At 32.4% G+C, this 20,980-nt stretch overlaps 1 protein-coding gene across 2 annotated transcripts in view; it reads left to right on the top strand.

Moving 5' to 3' along the window:
• The window catches only part of HFM1 (helicase for meiosis 1), an 83,270-nt gene that overhangs the window by 37,851 nt on the left and 24,439 nt on the right, over nt 1-20,980 (top strand). For both annotated transcript variants that reach the window (XM_016197223.2, XM_087820017.1), the window contains exons 17-29: nt 618-751; nt 1,544-1,591; nt 4,345-4,425; nt 8,474-8,565; nt 9,915-10,021; nt 10,116-10,163; nt 11,187-11,284; nt 11,367-11,498; nt 13,668-13,753; nt 14,262-14,345; nt 14,469-14,626; nt 16,093-16,196; nt 16,659-16,805. In XM_016197223.2, coding sequence (XP_016052709.2) covers nt 618-751; nt 1,544-1,591; nt 4,345-4,425; nt 8,474-8,565; nt 9,915-10,021; nt 10,116-10,163; nt 11,187-11,284; nt 11,367-11,498; nt 13,668-13,753; nt 14,262-14,345; nt 14,469-14,626; nt 16,093-16,196; nt 16,659-16,805 — 1,319 coding nt within the window. The remainder of the gene's footprint in view (nt 1-617; nt 752-1,543; nt 1,592-4,344; nt 4,426-8,473; nt 8,566-9,914; nt 10,022-10,115; nt 10,164-11,186; nt 11,285-11,366; nt 11,499-13,667; nt 13,754-14,261; nt 14,346-14,468; nt 14,627-16,092; nt 16,197-16,658; nt 16,806-20,980) is intronic.

Genomic DNA, 20,980 nt, shown 5'->3' with positions numbered 1-20,980 from the left:
AGTTTCATCTATGTTATCACAAATGGCAAGATTTCGTTCTTTCTTATGGCCGAGTAATATTCCATTGTATATATCCATTCATCTGTCAATGGACACTTAGGTTGCTTCCATATGTTGGCTATTGTAAACATAGGGGTGCATATATCTTTTCAAATTAGTGTTTTTGTTTTTCTCAGGTAAATACCCAGAAGTGGAATTGCTGGGTCATTTCTATTTTTAATTTTAGTTCTATTTTTAATTTTTTGAGGACTCTCCATACTGTTTTGCAGGGTGTGGCTGCACTAATTTACAATCCCACCAACAGTGCACAGAGGGTTCCTTTTCTCCACATCCTTGTCAATACTTGTTATTTGTTGTCATTCCCTACTTCTTTTTAAAGCAATAGTGTCTTCTAGAGCCATGGAATAGAGAGAGATCTATATTTCTAAAAGTTGAAATGACATAATGGTTTTCTCTTATATTTTTGAAAGTTAAGTTATCTTAATGAATTAGTAAGGTAGTAATGAGTATATTATTCAATTATATTGTTGAACTATTCAAAATATTTTGAAGTTTAAAACAGTAAGAGTATGGCTTTGAAATACCTATTACTAATGCAAAATCTTTTTCTCTGCTAGTTTGCACAGACATCTTATTGAGCATTTGAATGCAGAGATAGTATTACATACCATCACAGATGTAAATATTGCTTTGGAATGGATACGATCAACTTTGCTTTATATCAGAGCCTTGAAAAATCCATCTCATTATGGTTTGTTACTTTCATTTGGAAAAGTAGAATTTTTCAAGCCAGTTGGATCTATATTTATTTTAATAGGTCACAAAATAGATTACAGAAGCTGATAGGTAGCAGAAACAGAAGTAATAAGTCATAAATACATTTAGAGGCAAGGATAGACAAATGTGAAAAATCTTTGTTTCACTTCTAATCTTTCAATAAGGTTTGAAATCACCACTAAAACTAGACATTTTAAGAAAAAGTTAACTCAAATAAAAATAGCAAAAGTGCCCAAAATTATTTAAAATAAAGTAAAAAAAAAAAAAAAGTCTTGAATTTTATTTGAACTGGTGTTCAAATCAACATGTATAGGGCTACTATTGCTGCTGGAATTTTCAGTCAGTTTTTAAAACTAACACACATCTGGTTATGTTACTTCTAGAGGGTTCTTTCATGTGGTACAGGTTATAAAATAAAAATACTTGAGATTGCTGAGTATCAAATTAAAACCTAACTTGTTGTAGTACCATTCTAATGGACACGGGTTCAAAATATTCAGATCTCTAAGGAAAAATAGTATGTAGAGTATTCCCAGTCACTGTTATACAATCAAATAAGCAAAAGATAAGCCATTTGATATTGAAAACATTTCACCACTGGTTATTGTCTACAGATGTTTAAGCCTTGTTTTAACTCATAAGCTGTTTTCTATTTAATATTTAATTGGACTACACTTTTCTAGCTAACTAGGGTATAAACTGAGCCTATAAAGATGAATTCAGTCCATTCTATTTTATTTTTCATAAATTTTCATAACTTATATAGGTTTTGCATCTGGTTTGAACAAAGATGGAATTGAAGCAAAATTACAAGGTTAGATATATTTCCTCCTAAAAAATTATATTTTATAAATTTTAATGAAAAAGTTCAGTTATTGTGAAAGTAAGAATACTCTTTGGGAATTATTTTTTTAAAGTAATCTGTTTGAAGAGAAAAATATGTGAACTATTTTTCACACCAAAATAAAGCTTGGCACATGTATATTTTTCTGAATTAATCTATTTATTAATTCTATCAGAATATCTTCCTTTGTATAATATGTTAACCTGGTTATTTGTTTCTATTTTTAAAATGACTCTGGTGTTTGAAAATGTTTCATATAGACACAAATCTTTATCTTTCTTCTCTAGTTTAATTTTGATTGAAATTAAGCCTAGCTTGGTTATGGGCTTCTTATCCTAATTTGTGATAATGATGTGTTCCTCTCAAACCCCAGCTTTATTTTTCAGTCACTTAGTATTTCATTAACTGTCTTCTAAAATATGAAAAGATTGTTGAACATTTATTAGGATTAGAAATGGCAACCTCTTCACTGTATTGTGACTCTTCCAGTGAAAGGAAAACTGTTAGATCCATTAAAAATATTTAGTCAATTTTAATTTATTCTCTACTTTGATATGCATATATGGCAAAGAAAAATGCAGAGATAAAGATGAAACAGTAAAATTGTATTGCTTAAAGAATAAATGTATTGTTGAAAGATGGTGATAAGCAATAACATATATCCATAACACTGCTGTTGAGAAACAGATCCATAAAATAGTTATATTATCCTTTATTTATTGACCAATTTTGTAATGGAATTTTTAAAGCATATATCATGATCATAATGATCAAATACACACAAGAAATCAGACAGTCCAAGAGATAGCTTACTATATTCCGATAACTGTAATGATTTAACTTTTGTTAAATTGGCAGAATCACAATTTATATTTGCCTTATCTTCAGTCATTATAGGGTAGCTAAGTTCTGCCTATAAATAATAGCCCAATTTATTATATAACTGAACTGAATATAGTGTTTTGGTATCCTTGGAGGTCTGCCTTAAATCTCTTAGGAAGGTTCCTTAGCATTGAATGTACTGTTTCTGAATTTGGTTATGCTTTCTTGCTCATTATCTTCCGGTAGTTCCCCATCACTCTTAGAATAAAATACAAACTTTCACAAGAGTTCACAAAGTTGTCCTTGATACCTGGCTGCCTATTTCTCTGACTTCATCTCTTGTCACTTCTTCTGTTTTATTCTACTCTCTCTCAGTTGGCTCTCTTGCTGTTCCTTAAACACACCAAGCTTGTTTTTTCACTTCAGGTTTTTGCACTATCTGTTCCTTATTCTTGGAATACTTCTCACATATTTTTACATGACCTGAACCTTCATTTCATTCAGGTCTTTGTTCAAATAGCTCCTCAAAGAGGCTCTCCTGGACTACTTTAGTTAAACCCACTTTTACAGAGAGGAAGGCAAAATGATTTCCATGTTGTTACTCCTGTTTTCATGTTCTTAGGAAAGCTGATGTGTTTATGTATGATGAAAATTAGGGTGACTGTATCCTTACTTTATATCAGAAATTATATAGCTTTATATCAGAAAAACACATAACCTTTAATTCGCTAGGTCCTTTTTCAGCTTTATTTTCCTTAATACTACCTTTCAATACCCAAAACTGTATGATTTATTATTGTATATTGATTGCTTTCTTCAGGAGGAAGTTATATAGAGAAGGAACCTTGTCTTGCCCACTACTATAAACATAAACCTTAGAATAATGCTCAGCATATAGTAAGCATTCTTCTTTAGCTGATTAATTTTCTGAATGTTAACTTAATAGTGGGTAATTAAGAAAATTAGCAAAACCTTCAAAAGCCTTACTTAACAAAACAATTAAAACAATCAAGATGCCTAAGCAATGTTCTTAAACTAAAGTATTTCCCAAAGAACCTTGCCTTCTCAGGGTAGCGTTTTTTGTGAGCTGCTACTCTACTTAAGCTTGAACAGGTTGTGGTAATCCCACTCTCTACTCTGAACTATTTCCAGTCTCCTGGCCTTTATAGCATGGGACAGAGAGAGCATTCAAAGCAGCAGGCTACTTTAATTGCTCTTATCCCCACCCATCAGTGAGAGTGACTTGCATTCCTTTCTATCAGAGGTTTCTCCCAAGTACCAATAGTGGCATATTCAGATATGCTGCAGTAAATACTAAAAGCATCAGCAAAAATAGTCATAAGTGATTGTCTCAAAAGAGTGGTAGACTCAGAGGAGGGGAAAGACTGGTGTTTTTTGGAACAATCTTTTAGAACTATTTGACTCTTTATACTTTGTGTGTATATATCTTTGATAAAAGTTACAAAACGAAACCACTGCCTTATTGAAAGTCATATGACAAAGTGGTTACTTAGACCTACAGCAAGTTACTTAGCTTCTCTATTTCTCTAGTTTCCTAACATGTACAGGAAATAATAGTAATGCTGCCTACCTTATTGTTTTACTCTGAGGATTAAATGAAGTAATACAAACGTATTATTTTAAAATCTCCAAGTTGTAAATGCTATTTTATCACTTGTTATTTTTATTATTTGTATTATTGGTACTATTAGAAAATCTTTTTAGCATATTACTCAACTCTTTTATTTAAATGAGCTTTTTCTTACCACTTAACTAGGGATTACAGTTCCTTCCAGAACAATTATACAGAAACACAACTTTAGCATATTTAATAATAAATTCTATTTTGTGCTGCTTCTTTATTTTGCTAAAATAAAAATGTGTTTTCTACAATTGAACAGATTTATGTTTGAAGAATCTGAATGATTTATCATCTCTGGACTTGATAACGATGGATGAAGATGTTAATTTCAAACCAACTGGTAATTTTTTCATCACTAGTAAATTTAACAGTTGCTTACTTAAGACTAAAGAAATTTTGTTTTACTAAATTTAGGTGATGGTAAAATTAAATTGTGATCTCAGTTCTCAATAGGATATCATCATTAACATGATAAATTTATACAAGAATCCTATTTATAAAATTATAGCACTTATTTTGACAGGCATAGAATTTGTCTCACTGATGCTGGTGACTTTTAGCAGAGGAATGAAATGCTCAAATCTTTGGGTTGTTTCAAACCTGTTATAACTTTGTAGATACCCTTTGCCAATTCTAAATTATTCAAACATTGATTATCGCCCGGCCGGGCATGGCTCAGCGGTTGAGTGTCGACCTAGGATCCAGGCGATCGGGGTTCGATTCCCGGTCAGGGCCCATGCCTGGGTTGTGGGCTCGATCCCCAGTTGGGGGCGTGCAGGAGGCAGCCAATCAATGACTCTCTCATCATTGATGTTTCTGTCTCATAAGGAAAGAGAGAAAGAATGTTTTATAGTTTTAAGCATTCATGATTAGAAGTTTCTTGGGGCATAATATTGAGTTCATTATTATAGCCGTTTAACATAAAATACACAAATCTAGCTGAATGTAGCTGAATTCTCAGAGGAATACAGTACTGTACATGATGCCCTTTTACCCAGTCCTACTCTGGGCCCACTTTTTTGTTTTTTTTTAATTTATCTTTATTGTTGAAAGTATTACAGATGTCTCCCTTTTTTCCAGTTTTTTGCCATGAAAGTATCTATTATGCAGTGCCCAATCTTTGGACATTTTGTCCTTTATGTTTATAACTCAGCAGCCTCTTGTTATACCCTATGTCATCAAGCTACTTAAAAAAAATAAACCATGTGTTACATGTATGTACAATTTTATGAGAAATTTAACATGTCTTTTTTATTGTAGTCATACTTTTATTAGGATTATTATTTAGGTTAGTGTTCTTATTATAAGGTTGCATGGATTTTTTTAGTTGTTTGCTTCAATACTTTTTTCCATAAGTACTGTTATGTTTAGTATGCAGTTTTACAGACTGCAAGAATTTATAGGAATGCGTATACTGTATATTTTCAGGAAATAAATATGTATGCATGTGTTCAGGAATACTATATATTTATTTAAGGCTAACAATTTTTATTACCTGTGATTTGTAGTATTTTTATTATCAATCAGTTTGTTATATTTTCTAATTGCCATTATTATTTCTTCTTTGACCTAAGGATTATTTGCAACTACAGTTCTTAATTTCTATACATATGATAGTTATCTTTCTTTTCTAGTTTTATTGTTGTTGTTCTTGATCTTGATACTTGATTACAGTTGCTTTGTGATCAGATAACATTTTCTGTATGATTATGATCTTTTGAAATTTGTTGGGACTTGGTTTATGGCCCAGTATGTGATCAGTTTTTATAAATATTTTATGTATGTGTATCCCTTTAGTTTTAAGCCCTCTTCTAAATAAATATCTTATTAGTTCTTTGATGTTTTATAAAAGATACTTCTTGTATTTCATTTAGCTATTTTAGTTGCCTTTAGCAGGAAAGTTGGTTCATAATTACTTAGCCTTACATAGTATTTTTAACTAATTCTTTTCTATGACTTCTTGTTCCTACATATTACTAATATTTTCTTTTATCTTTTTTGGTATTTACTTTTTGAATTTAAATTCTTAGCCTCTATGTTTTAATTCTGCTTCATACAGTTTTTGCGTTTTAAATTTGTCATTAGTGTCTATGTATTTTTGTTTGTATGCTTATGTTCTTGTTGAGCTTTTTAGTCATTCTGCTTGGTAATGTGTATGAAAAAAGGGCTCAAAAGGCCAAGTCTTAGTCTGTGTGAGTTTAAGAAGGATTAACCTTCTTAAAATGGTGTGTAATGGCAAGAGGTTTGAAAAGTTAACAAACTGGCTTGCAGATTGAACCTCTGTAGGAGGGAGGAAGGGAAGGAAGGAAAGAAAGAAAGAGAATCTGCAGTCCTAAAATTATTTGGCAAAGCTGATGAGGAATCTTCAGGTCAAAATTGCCCATCAGGAGTCCCCTGTCTTATAGGCCTACTTTAATATTCCTGCCATGCTCAGTCATTGGTTTGAAGCATCTTTAAGAAGTATGATCTCAGTGTGAACAGGGTGATAGATTCAGAACATAAAGCTGGGGCCATCAGTCAGAGACACTTCTTCCAGTAGGAGATGTGAGAGGTGCATGCTAATGGCCTCTAACTCCACCCCAAACCCCCAGTGTATAACTTTTACTTTGAAATATCCCGAATTTGCTACTATGAGATTATTTATCACTCAGTAGCTATATTGATAGCAAGTTGCCTCCTTATTTCTTCTCTTCACTTGCATATCTTTTTTAATTCTTTCCATTCCCTCTACTTTGACTCACTTTCTTCATGGCTTCCTTTCTAGGTTATTTTTATACCTTACCTAGGAAACCTTTATCCTTACTAAAAAGCCAGCAAGTATCAAGTCTTTTGCCAAAACCTTTCATTTTCTCTAGCAGGGAGATAGCCTTATTAATTTATAACACTTAGGATAAGAAGAGCATCTTTAAATATACCCTAAAGTTTAATATGTTAGTTCCCTCGATAACGATATTCTTGATATCTCACACAGTGCTCTCAGAAGCTCTATTTTATGAACCACTGAATTACTCACATTTTGGCTGAATATATTCACCAGGCTCCTAACTGAGAAAGTGGCTTTTAAGCTGGCCTTACTACTTCTTTGTTCCTGATTCTTAGTTTTTTCTTCTGTACCATGGAGTATCTCTTATGTCTGATGGAATGTCAGATTCTTCCCTTCTTCAGCAAAACCTGAAGTATGCACATAAATGTTAACTCTTTCCTTGGGAAGCAGTATGTCATTTTCCTCTTCCGAGCTGTTTTCTGTTTCACGAGGCTTGAAATTCTTTGTAATGTTTTTGACAACTTATAATTGAAACCAGTAGCCGTTTTTTGTTTTTTTAAATATCTTTATTGATTTCAGAGAGAGGAAGGGAGAGGAAGAGAGAGAGATAGAAACATTGATGATGAGAGAGTCACTGATCAACTGCCTCCTGCACACCCCTCACTGGGGATTGAGCCCGCAACCCAGGCATGTGCTCTGACCAGGAATCAAACCTCGATCTCCTGGGTCCTAGGTCGATGCTCATCCACTGAGCCATGCTGAGCCAGGCAAAACCAGTAGCCTTTTAAATGAATTCCATTTCATCAATTACTTACCCCCACTCTACCTACCCCTGTACCCTAACCAACCCAATATTCTGTTTCTAAAATAATTTATATTCAAACTCCAATTGAATTAAATTTTAAGTGATTCTCTTTTTTTACAAATCAAATCCAAAATCTAAACTCTTTTAATAGCATTTCTAGTCTCTTTCAGGGCCTCTGTAGTCTATCATTCATCATGTTTTGATAATGAAAAGTAGACAACATTTAATGTTAGACACTGTGCTAAATACTCTATATGTACTGGCACATTTAATCTTTACAATAAACATATGTGATACACACTTCTGTTATTTCCATGTTACATAAAGTGACATGCATATAATCAAGCCATATGTTTATCAGGCCATCTCTCTCATAACAGTATTCTAATAATGATCTTTTTAACTTTACTCTTTTGATAAGCAAGTCTTGATTTTTCCTGACGTCATAATGACTTTATTTCCTTTCTGCCAAGGTGTATTAGTTACTTTTAAATCCTGCTCAAGACCCATTATCTCTATTAGGCCATCCCACACTGACCATTCTCTTATGTTTAATTTCCTCTGTACTTAAGTTTGTATATGTACATGTTATCATTAACTGAACTTTGTTCTCTACTCCAGTTATTTTGCATCTGGTTATCTCCCTAGCCAGCCTATAAGTTAAGAGACTGTGTCTTCTAGATTTTTTTGGTGTGTCTTTTGTCCCTGATGTCATTACAGGCACAGAATAGATGTTAAAGAAATGTTTATTAAACTCATGAAAAAGCAGGTTGTTTTAGCTGATGGAGTAAATGTTTATTTTTCCATCTTTTCCCACAGAGACAGGAAGGTTGATGGCTTGGTATTATATTACATTTGAAACAGTGAAAAAATTTTGTACAATCAATGGAAAAGAAACTTTATTGGATCTGGTAAGTTAATTTTCACTGGAAAATAAATCTATAGTATAAAGTAATATTGGGGAAACAACTAATTTTTATATTTCTTGTAATTTAAGAATGAATGAGCAGAAAAGAAAGCATTTCTAATAATGTTTATGTCTCCTCCCTCCTTATATACATTTAGAATATATTTTCAGTTGTATCTCTCTATCAGAGCTAAGGAAATTTATATATATACCAAAATAGGGCTGGCAGCTACCTTTCAATTTACATAGTAATGCCAATTACATTGGTAGTGGCAAGTGTAATATGTTGAGAAAGATCCCAAATGATGTGGTACGATATATTAGGATAGTCTGCCATGAGTGAGGGACTGTGAGGGACATGTGCTACATACTTACAACTTTTTCCTAAACGTTTTGCAACAGAATAAGAGTAATAGTAGAGATAGAATAGTATTGATGATAGACCAGAAAAAAAGAACTGATTGTGGAGAAAGTGGGAGGGAAATAAAGGTTATACTAAGATATCAACAGTGGCAGCTATAGCAATGAATAGAACCATAGTTATATTGGTACCTGGTAACTGTATTGGTGCTTTCTCTCTTTATTGAGGACATGACTATGAAACAAGGCATTTATATTTAGTCTTACATTTAAACCATTCATTTTAATTTAAAATATCTAAGTTGACTATTGGTAAGATTAATATACAAAAAATTGCACAAAAATTGGTGAAAAGTAGGCTTTATTTACATGTAAAATTATTTTTAACTAAGAAGAAATCAAGAGTAGAAAAATCCCTAATGTCAACATTAATTCATCTGATTTTGAGTTCAGTACCTGTGTAAGACAATTAGAATAGGTGTTAGTTTCATTTTACAGATGCGAGAAACCAAAGCAGAGAGTGCTTTGCTCAAAGTCATTTGGCAGAACTATATTATCTAAAGCATTCTTTCCATTACAAAGTTAACCTTAATAGAGATAATACTTAGCAAACTATAGAAGGATGAATAATAATATTATAATAATAGTAGTAGTACTATCAAGAGCTACATTTACTGAAGGCTTACTATGTGGTAGGTACTAGGCTGAATATTTTAAATTTTATCTTGTTAATCTTTAAAGCCTTAGTTCCAGTGTCTAGCACAATGTCTGATATATAACAAGTGTTTGTAAACATTTGTTAGTTGAATGAGTGGGTGAATGAATGAATCCTTAAAGAAGCAAAATATATAAAGCAAGTTTTTAACTCTATTATGCAAATGATAAAATTGTGATGTCCCAAGGCAACATGAAAAATAAATACAGAGAAAGTAGATGACAGAAAAGAAGTAAAGAATGGACATAATTAAATGGACAAATGCTGAAATTTTATAGGTCACAATGATAGCCAGCTGCAAGGAATTTCTAGATGTACAATTAAGGATAAATGAAAAGAAAACTTTGAATACTTTGAACAAAAGTCCAAATCGAATAACTATCAGGTACAGAAATTAAATATATTTAAAATAATTGTTAAAGGTTTTTTTTTAGTTAAATAATAATAATAAAAGTTTTGCCTTGCATTTTTATTTACAGATTTCCAATGGAGGGAAGAATTAAAACAAGAGAAATGAAAGTAAATTGGTAAAAATAATTAAATATATAATGTCTCCTTTCTAGTTTCCAATATTATTTGTCTCATCTTTTCTTTTTCTTAATCAGGCCTGCAGGAGGTTTTCTATATTGTAATCTTTTAAAACCATTTATTTTTATGTATTGACCATATTTAATAGCTCTATTCATTTTAGGTTTTTTATCTTTTGCTTTCTTTTATTTTCTATGTAATTAATTTCTGATTTTGTCTTTATTTTCTTCCTTCTACTTTCCTCTTTTTAATTGTATATTTGCTCCATTTATTTTTTCTTATTTTCTAGGAAGTATCTCCTAAGGGAGTCTAATAATTTTAGTTGATCCATAGAGTTATTTGTATATCAATGTCTGGTTAGATAAGTAAACAGGTGAAACAGGTAGCAAAGAACTTGGGATATAGTAGGCAAAGTGGATAGTAGCTCTTTTTCTCCCCTTTTAATACACAGCCCTCAAATTTTGTTGCCAAGCAGCTGCTGATTTCTAATATTTAACTAATATGCTACCAACATTCATATATTGAACAGTATCCTCAGCACCTAACATTATGCTTGTTACTCATAGGCATTTAATAAATGTTTGTTCATTATACAGATTGTATATTTTTTCTATAATACTTACATATAATAAAACCCAAAGACAGAACTGTATTGGAGGAGAAATGACAAAAGGTTTAGATGTGTTGAGATTAAAGAAACAGTCTAAGTGAGAGAGTACCCTGTAACACTGGGAATGTATCAATCTAGAGATGACGATGAAAGTCTTGAGAAGAAATGAGATTTTTGAGAGAAAGAGGTGAATAAAGAAGAGTAGGGAAGTGAGAACTGAACTTTTAGAGATTAGGAAAAGGAAGTCAACAATGCTTGCAACAATAATGATATAAGATATAGATCATGTAGTGTCACAAAAATCAAGACAGAGAGGAACTTTAAGAAGAGATACTCCAGTCAGTGATGTCAAATACTTTGAGATAATAATTTTTAAAAGGAAATAATGAAATCTCTCCTCCCCGCCCCCTAGTCTTATTCAGGCTCAGTTAGGATGCATTCCCATACAAGACTTTGCATTGACACAAGATACTTCGAAGATTTTCAGAAGTGGCTCACGAATTACAAGATGTATGTTACAGGATTAATGTATTTTCAATATTTTTTTCAGTTAACTGGTACACTAGATTTAATATTGGAAACTTTTTTTTAGGGTTGTCAGAGTTTGTGGCTCTTCAAGAAAAGAAGTATGCTGTACTGTTGAACAGTTTGATTTTAGCTAAATGTTTTAGATGTAAACTTTGGGAAAATTCACTGCATGTATCCAAACAGCTGGAAAAAATTGGTAGGTACCGAATAAAGGCAGGCAGTTTGCCAGTGTCTGCAATTTATTTTGTTTTTTGCTATTAGGAAAATTATTCTATGATGATTATAGACCTATAAAGGAAAGACCGTATTTGTAGGCCTAAATGAGGTACTGTACTTGTCTTGAAAATCTGATTTTTATTTACTTGGGCTTAAAGGATTCCATTTGAAATCAATTGGGAAACCTAATAAAAATTACTGCTCTTATTTTTTAATTTGTTTTCAAACCAAGAGTGAAATTTTGTTTTAGTAACTAGGTAACTATGTGTTGCTCTCTCTTCCACTTTTATGACTATTTTGTTTTGATCTCAGTGACAAAGTGCAGAGCTAACAGTCCAGGCCATTCCTAATTCATTACAGAAAATTATGCCACTTAGTGATATCTTAACTTTATTTTTTTAATAATAGTATGATATTAGTACTGATTTTTATAGAGATTCTGCAGGCAGAGGATTATGCCTGATTATTTCCTGTCTATTGGAATCTAGTTCAGGGTGTGAACTGTAGAACTCTAGAGGGTGCCATTTACAAAGACTGGGATATGACTAACGCACTCTGGAGTTTTCCAGTTTGGCTTTGTGACCCTACTCTTCCTTAGAAGGAGAGTTGTTAGCCCATGATTGAGAGTCTAGTTAGCTTTATAATTTTATATGTATCTTGGGGACATTAAAAATCATGTAAGGGGTGATTAGGGATCCTTTTATTATTCCTTAGAACAAAGATCCTCCTACTTTTTATTTCCTTGAAGTTTGAAATCAGTTGGTGGCAGAGGGCTGACCAGTCCTGGAAGTGGGAGCTGGGGTGAAGGTGGGGATTGGCTTGGGAAAGTAAGGTCAAATTCGAGGAGACATTCCTGATGTAAAGGGTCACCTTCCTACAGAAGTCCTCGCAAGCCAAATGCCACACCCATCCCACAAAGACAAGAGTTCCAAATTGTGAAGGAGGTTTCATACAACATTTAGGAAGTAGCAATTTACAGAAAAATTTGAAATTAGATTATATGATTACTAATAAAAGTTTTATTGTACTTGAAAAAGCCATCCTTTCTGACTTTAGAATATTGTCCCTTGGTATTGGTTGAATTCTGTACCTTCCAAATTGTCAAACACTGACATTTTTTCACATTTAATCATAGAAAAGAGAGTCCAAACAAAAAAGCAAATCTAAGTTCTTAATAGAATATCAGGAAAGAAATAAAGAATATACATTGATTTTCAGCAGTGTTTATAAACTAAACTAAAATTAGAAGTTTTGAGGGAAAATGGAAATGAACATTAAGGAATTATGAATACTAGGAGTTGTGCCTTAAATTCCCTAGACAGAATAAAGATGTGAATAAGGAAATATGAGTGTCATACCATCACAAGTAATATATGTGCCTTAGACAGAGTGGTAATATTTTGGAGTTTTATATTTTTGACAGTATCTTCTATCGGGGGATTTGGTTAAATTCATTCATGAGTGTAAGAATTTTAAATTTTAGTTTCTTAAAGCATAAAGAAAAAGAAAAGGTCCAAAGATGGAAGTGAACTTGATACATACTTAAGGAACAAAAAGTAAAGTACTGTGGCTAGACAATATTCAGCAAGAGAATGGTAGAAAATTAGATGGGAGAGGTAGGCTGTGGTCAAGTCATATAGGAAGGGAGTTTGGCCATAGTAAGGAAATTGTCACTTTGTTCTAAATGCAATGGAAAGGAACTGGAAATTTTAGGTAGAAGAGTAAAATTACATTACTTAGATACAGACAGAGAACTCTAAGACAGAAATGCTCAGAATGCCATAGTTTCATAAAGCGATATTCTTATCCCTGAACCATGTTGCCTTTTTCAAACATGAATATACTAATAGGTGTCTCTTGGTACTTGCTCTATGGATGACATGATAAAACTAAGGGCTGAGTCATCATGTGAACCAAAAAGTTCCTCTTTCTTTTGTAAAGCAAGCAAATGTATGTTTTATTTCAGTTTGAAAAAGAAAATATGAGCAACTAAATAATGTCACTGCCCAACTAATTTTTTTAAAACTTTAAAAAATTAGTTATTAGTTTGGATCTGTAATAATTTTTTTACTAATGTAGTTAAATATTTAAATACAGATTTAGTTTAAAATGGATTGTTTAAAACTGCTATTTGATTAATTTTCCACAGGTATAACATTGTCAAATGCAATGGTTAATGCAGGTTTGACTTCCTTTAAAAAAATAGAAGAAACAGATGCAAGGAAACTTGAACTGGTATTTAATATTCACTTATTCCTAATGTTACCTTTATTCTGTGTGAATTCTAACTCTTTATTTTTATACTGTATATTTATTTCTATTAAAAATGATTTTCCTTCTTATAGTCATAAGTATTTTAACTTAAGGTTTTAAGTAATAAGCATTACTAAAACTATCGGCTAGCCCTGGCCAGTGTGAGTCAGTGGTTAGAGAGTTGGCCCATGTACTGAAAGGTCTCAGGTTCGATTTCCAATCAAGGGCACATACCTGAGAGATGTTTCTCTCTCTCTCTCTCTCTCTCTCTCTCTCTCCCTCTCCCTCCCTCCTTCCCTCCCTCCCTCCCTCCCTCCCTCCCTCCCTCCCTCCCTCCCTTCCACTCTCTCTAAAATCAATGGAAAAAATATCCTCAGGTAAGGATTAACAAGAAACAAAGAAACAAAAAAAACCTATTGGCTATATAAAGTATTTTACTAAAAGAATTTTTAGTGTTGTGGTAAGAATATAATTATATAAATGTTTTTAGATTTTAAATAGGCATCCCCCTTTTGGAACTCAGATAAAAGAAACAGTGATGTATCTTCCAAAATATGAACTTGAAGTGGAACAGGTATATTTTGTTTTCTAGATATTTTGATAGTCTTATCAGAAATAATGCTACCCAGAGTTGACTTGGAGTGAGTGTGAGTAGTAAGGTTATTTTAACATTTTTTATGCCTGTCCTTTTTTAAAGATTGCAAGATACAGTGATACCATGGCGGAAATATTAGTGACCATTATATTAAGAAACTTTGAACAGCTACAAACAAAAAGAACAGCACCAGATTTTCACTATGTTACCTTAATCATAGGTGATGCAGATAATCAACTGGTTTTTAAGCACAAAATTATGTAAGTGTAAAAATTTCTTTTTGGTTTTCTTTCTAAGCATATAGTATAAAAGAAAAATTCCTTTGAGTAGAAAAAGTAATACAATCACTATGTGATTAAATTATATTTTCCTGACGCTATATGGGGTAGGTTCTCTTTTTGTCTATTAAAGAAGATATGAACACTGGGTCTGTTGTTTTAGATTATTATATTTAGTACTCTAATGAACAAAGTATAAAATCTATTACCATGGTTTGAAACAAGTGAATAGATAACCGTTAGGAGTATCTGTAGTCCACTGTTGCTGAACTTTCTTATTTTGTTGCTTTTCTCTATTCATGACCTTACTACTCACTTCAAAATATATCTTCTGTTTCCAAATTTGAGTCTAACAAACTACTGTAGATCCATTGTAGGATCCATTCAACCAGATCCTATATGCAAAGGAGGTACTTCCCTTATGCCTAGTTTTCTAGCATGCCATTCTATAATTTTTACTTGAGCCATTTTTTCTAATACTATTATTTTTTTCCAAGATGTCATAAACAAACTCTAAGGATATCAGTTACAGCGATAGCTATTATTTTTTGAGCACTTAGTAGGTTCCAGGTATTTAATTTTTAATCTTTGTAGTAGATAAGTGCTATTGTTATTTACATTTTATAGAGGAAATTGAGACCAAGAGAGTTTAATTAATTTGTTCAAGGTCATACAGGTAGTTTAAAGTTTACATTTGAACCCAAGCATTCTGACTCCAGAGTCTATGCTCCTCATCATATTATTCTATGTACTCGTAAGTTCAGGAATGGCAGTGATTCTGAAATCGGAATCTCCTAATTGTTGCCAGTATACTGCAAGATACCTTCCTAAAATGTCCCATGTAAGGTTCCTAAAAGGACTGCAGTAACTGATAGGATATCCCTTTCACTGGGAACTACTTTCCTGCAACTAGCCATGGCACACTTATAGAGAATATATCATTATACAAATCTTTATTCTCTGTGACGATGAAATCTAATGACAGCCTTCATTATATGAGACTAAAATAAGTTCATTCACAAAATTGATTGTTGATTTGTTTGTGATGTTATTAGATACAAACTATTTTATATCAGTTTCACTATAGAAGTTCTCGCAAAGTCATGTAATTTATGTATAGCTATTTTAAAGTGATAGTGACTAAGGGGCAAACTCATGGGTTATTGATAGCAACTATATATATTTAGGTGGGCCTGGAATGAGTCAATGAAACTTGGAATTAGCTGTTGGGTCAATGTGTAGTTAAGAGTATTATGTCATGGTAGTTCCATTGACACTTCATTTCATCTTCCAAGATTCTGGGGAAAGTAACTTTCAGTTCTGACTTCAGTTTACCACCAGATAGGAGGTATCTTAGGATCAATCAGCTCTTGAAGATTAACCTATTATTTCATTTAGTGGTCAGATCATTCATTAAATGATGCATTAATTAAATTACTCTTTTTCAGGGATTCTGTTTTGCTAAAAGCTGGAAATTGGACTAAAAAGATTGATGTGAAGAGAGCTCTTGAATCTGAAGAGCTTAGCATAAATCTAATTAGTTCTGAATATGGTAAGTTCATTGAAGTAATGAAGACATGAATGTAAAGAATACGCTATCATTTAAAAATTATTTCCTTTATGCTGAAACAAAACAAAATGCATAAATGATATTGTATAAAAATAATTGATTTAAACAATATGTCATTTTAAAGGAAATTTTATGTATTTAGATATGTAAAGGATGGCATGGGCTAAGATAACAAAATTAAAATTTTATCTCTTTATTTTATACACATTTTATTTTCCAAGATAGGTAAATATCAATTATTGTGGGAACATTGTTTTTATTTTTATGCTGATGCATATATTTTCATTTTTAAACTTTTTTCTTTGCATTTTTATTTCCTGGGCTTATTAGCCATTTTAGTTCAAAAGGTATAAAAGTATAAGAGATATAAAAACAAATAAGTGGTCTCATTTATGGATTTCTATGATTTAAATAAGCATTTATATGCTTTTTTCCTTTTTGCAGTTGGACTTGATATTCAGCAGAAATTTAAAGCCTTTTACTTAGGACCCAAGAGGTTTGGAAATCAAATAATTATACGAAAAAAATCAGAAATAGAGATTTCTGATTCTAAACATTCAGATAGATCTACTGTAGTGGAACCCAAAAAAGGTAAATAGCTATATATATGTTCCTGTTTTGCGTTAAAGCAAAGATATGGCTACAGAGGAATGTGTGTGTAGATTAGTAGGGACCAGGGATAGGAAAAAATGAGCCGCTACTAATAGGTGCATGATTTCTTTTTGTGGTGATGGCTGTGTTCTGGAATTAAAAGTGTGGTGATAGTTGCACAACCTTGGGAGTATACTGAAACACACTGAATTGTATACTTAAAGGGATGGATTTTATGGTATGAATTATATTTCAATTTAAAAATCACTTATATTATTATTATATACCAGCTGGACAAAAGAGAGATAGAAATCATAATTTAAAAACTACCATTAAAAATTGCATCAGAAATCTCAAATTCCTAGTAATACAGTAGCAAAATATATTCAAGACCACTACATGAAAACAAAAATTATTGTAAAGAAATTAAGGAAAATGTAATTGACTGCTATACCATTTTAAGGATTAAAAGATTCAATATTATAAAGATGTCAGTTGTCTCCAAATTCATCATTGGGTTCAGTACAGTCCCAACACCAGCAGGTTTTTCCTGAAACAACACACTCATTATAAAATTCATACAAAAATTCAAAAGAACAAGAATAGTCCACATAAACTTGAAGAAAAAAACATAACTGGACAACTTAATTTACTAGATAGCAGGACCTGTTATTAAACAATAGATAATAAGAGAGTGTAACATAGGCATAGGATAGATACATTAACCAATGGAATAGATTAGAGTCCAGAAATGGACCTACAGATATACAGTTACTGATTTATAACAAAATCAGTATCATGACAGAAGGGACTATCATGCAGTGGAGAAAGGACGCACTATATATACCTAGCTGTTATGGGCTGAATGTGTCAACCCAAAATTTGTATGTTGAAGCCCTAACCTCCAGTACCTCAGAATTTGACCTTATTTGAATAGAGAGTCTATAAAGAGGTAATCAAGTTAAAATGAGATAATTAGGTGGGCCCTAATCCAATATGACTGGTATCCTTTAAGAAGAGGAAATTAGGACACAAACACATACAGAGGGAAGACCATGTGAAGACACAGGGAGAGATAACTATCTGTAAGCCAAGGAAAGGTGCCTCAGAAGAAACCAACCCTGTTGACACCTGGATCTTGGAATTGTAGCCTCCAGAATTGTGAGAAATTTATGTTGTTTAAGCCACTTTGTGGTACTTTGTTACAGCAGCCTAAGCAAATTAATACACTGGCAAATGGGTATAAATGATCTACAACTACACAAAAATATGAATGGATTTCTCTAACATAAGGAGCCTAAGGAGCCAGACACAAAAATGGGTAATATTGTGTGATTCCACTTATATAAGTTACAAAAACAGGTAATATTGTTATTTCTGTTGTTTTAAACCACCCAGTTTGTGGTACTTCGTTATGGCAGCCCTGGAAATCCAACATACTAATCTATGCTATTAAAAGTCAGGATAAAGGATACACTTGGCAGAGGTGACTGAAAAGGGGCATAAGATTGGCTTTTAGGGGTGCTGATAGTACTCTGTTGCATAACCTAGGTGTTGGTTACACGGGACTGTTCAGTATGCGAGAATTCATTGTGCTGTACATTTACTACATAGGTACTTTTCCATATTTACCTATACTTAAATAAAAAGTTAGACAAAAAGCAGAAGTTAGTTTTTTATGTATAGTTAAATAAAAATTTACGACAAAAAAATCTGAGTTAGAAATGTGGGTTCTGATCTTGGCTCTGATATATACTGCCTGTTGCGGTCTTTGCAAATTATAACTTCTCTGATCTTTTGCTTCCAAATCTTTAAAATGAGAATAACAGTATCTCTTAGCAGTGTTCAGCAGCTGACCAGTAAAACTGAACAGATCTGAACTTGTGATCTCCTCTCCCTTTTCCATCCTACATCTTCTGTACCTACTCCTCTCCCAGTCTTTATTTCAGTTAGTGGTTCTACCACCTGTTCATCTACCAAGTTGCTCAAGACTGTAACCTAGGAATCATTCTTGATTATTTTCTTTCTCTTGTCCCATATCCAGTATGCCAGCATATTATAGCATTGTCTTCAAAATATATCTTGAAAGTGGTACATTATATGTTCTCAATAAGTATCTGTTGAATGAAATTGGAGGAATACCTATCTACATGGTTATGTTAATAAGCAGATGAAAAAAGTGTAGATGAAAATGTTTTATAAACTAATGAAGTGTTTCCTAAATGTTACCATTGTTGATGTTACACTGTCTTTTAGAAGGAAGTACTTTCCCCTTTTTTTTTCCTGAAGGGAAAAAACTCATGGGGTATATGTTTGGAAATAAAAAAGGAAGAAGGATTTCTTCCTACCTTTCATTGACCCCCTTTTTCTTAGAACTTACAACATCACAGAAGTCAGTCATGTTTGCCGTATTTATACTACATTTTCCTCAGATCTCCATTCTGGCCACTATTTTCCTGACAGCAAAAATATCAGGAACCAAAGTGAGCTGCTTTTAATCTGTCCCAAGTTCAAATTCCCAGAAGGAAGAAGGTACTTCAGTTTAAGCAAGACAATTTAGAATTAGGATTGCTTAAGATAATGTAAACTCAGAACTGTGAGATAGCCATCCTTTACCACGTGCAGAAAGAATCCTAGATAACTAGACTATGGATGAGCAGAGTAAAGCAGAGGTACAGAGAGAAGCAAAGGTGAGAAGGCCACAGCCAGGGTTCTGATGACTTTCCCCTTCTTGGTTTCAGTCCCTCCTGATGCTTAGTTACATTGCTTCTGAATTCTGTGAGATATCTGTGTTCGTGTAATACATTCCAAAACCTCACCTACCACCTGTTTTTAAAAATAGTGTGAATAGTTTCTGTTACTTGCTACTGTAGTAAAAAGTATGACAATTTATTATGCTTGCTAGTAGCATGGACCTTTTATAAGGGCAAAAGTTCCCCACATATTCAGCACATACCTGTGGAAAACAGATAAAAGATACTTCCTGTCAGACGACTGTTTTATTACACGCACACACACGCACGCACACACACACCCTTCATATATACAACCATCCCAAATCTTGTGAACATCCTGATTGTATAATTCAGTTCTTTTATGCAAATTAATATATCCCCAAATAAAGAAACACAGTTTATACCTTTAAGCATAACATACGTACACAATCTGCATTGTCTTTCTCAATAACTGGCACAATGAAGGGTCAAATTTACCCTACTTAAGTTGTGAAAACAAAATTTGGGCTTTCTCAAAACCAAATTTCAGTTTTTCTGACTTCTTGTCAGACCATATTATTAAGTGATACAAACTGATACTTAGCTCAGAGAATATAATTGCTAAGTGGTTATTTCCAAATGTGCTTGCAAGTTCAACAAATATCTTAATATATGTTATCAAATTACAGGACCATATATAAAAACAAAAGTATGCACCTAAGTGTACATAATATAATTAAAAGTTTTTTTATGCTTTCTACAACCCTTCGAAAATATTCTTTCAGCAGTAGTTCTTCATATATAGTAATAGTTCAAGAGATAAAAATTTTTGTAGAATTTAGAAAAATATTTTTGCAAATATTTTGGCAATGTAAAAAATAGTTTTTTAGTTGTAAAAATTTTTAATATTTTTTTCAGGCCATTTCTTAATATGTGAACTTTAGGCATTTAACCTTCTTATTCTTTAAATGCATTCTCAATAAGAAGTATGGGCTTTGTTTAACTTGAAGAAAATTGATTTGACATTAATAAATTCATTTGTATTTCCTATGCCATTTGGAGTATGAAAATTTAATGTCCTTGAAGAATGCAAGGATGAAAACAGTGCTCAGGCACTTTGGAAGTGTGCAATTTAAATACTAGTCAAAAAGTAGTCAGCTTTTCTTTATACTCTTTAGTGTATATGTGCAAAATTAAGAATTCCAATTCAATAATGTGATCTTTTTCTTGATAAATAAATAACAAAATTATAGTATAATATTTGACAAAAAATAGTAAAAGGAGGTGTTCTCATTTAAAAAGTAAAATGATACCGTGCATAAATCTATGATTAAAACATCTTGCTGACCAGCTATTTTGAGCAGCCAGCTACTTTTCCGTTGTGACCAGTCAGCAAGGTGTTTAAAATTACTTAAATTAATATAAGTGCAGACACGAGTTATCTCATGACTGGCCAGCAAA

Source organism: Miniopterus natalensis, chromosome 9, assembly GCF_054644295.1.
Source record: "Miniopterus natalensis isolate mMinNat1 chromosome 9, mMinNat1.hap1, whole genome shotgun sequence".
In the NCBI taxonomy this organism is placed as follows: domain Eukaryota; kingdom Metazoa; phylum Chordata; class Mammalia; order Chiroptera; family Miniopteridae; genus Miniopterus; species Miniopterus natalensis.
The sequence above is the reverse complement of the archived record's forward strand: the minus strand, read 5'-3'. Positions and strand labels throughout refer to the sequence as shown.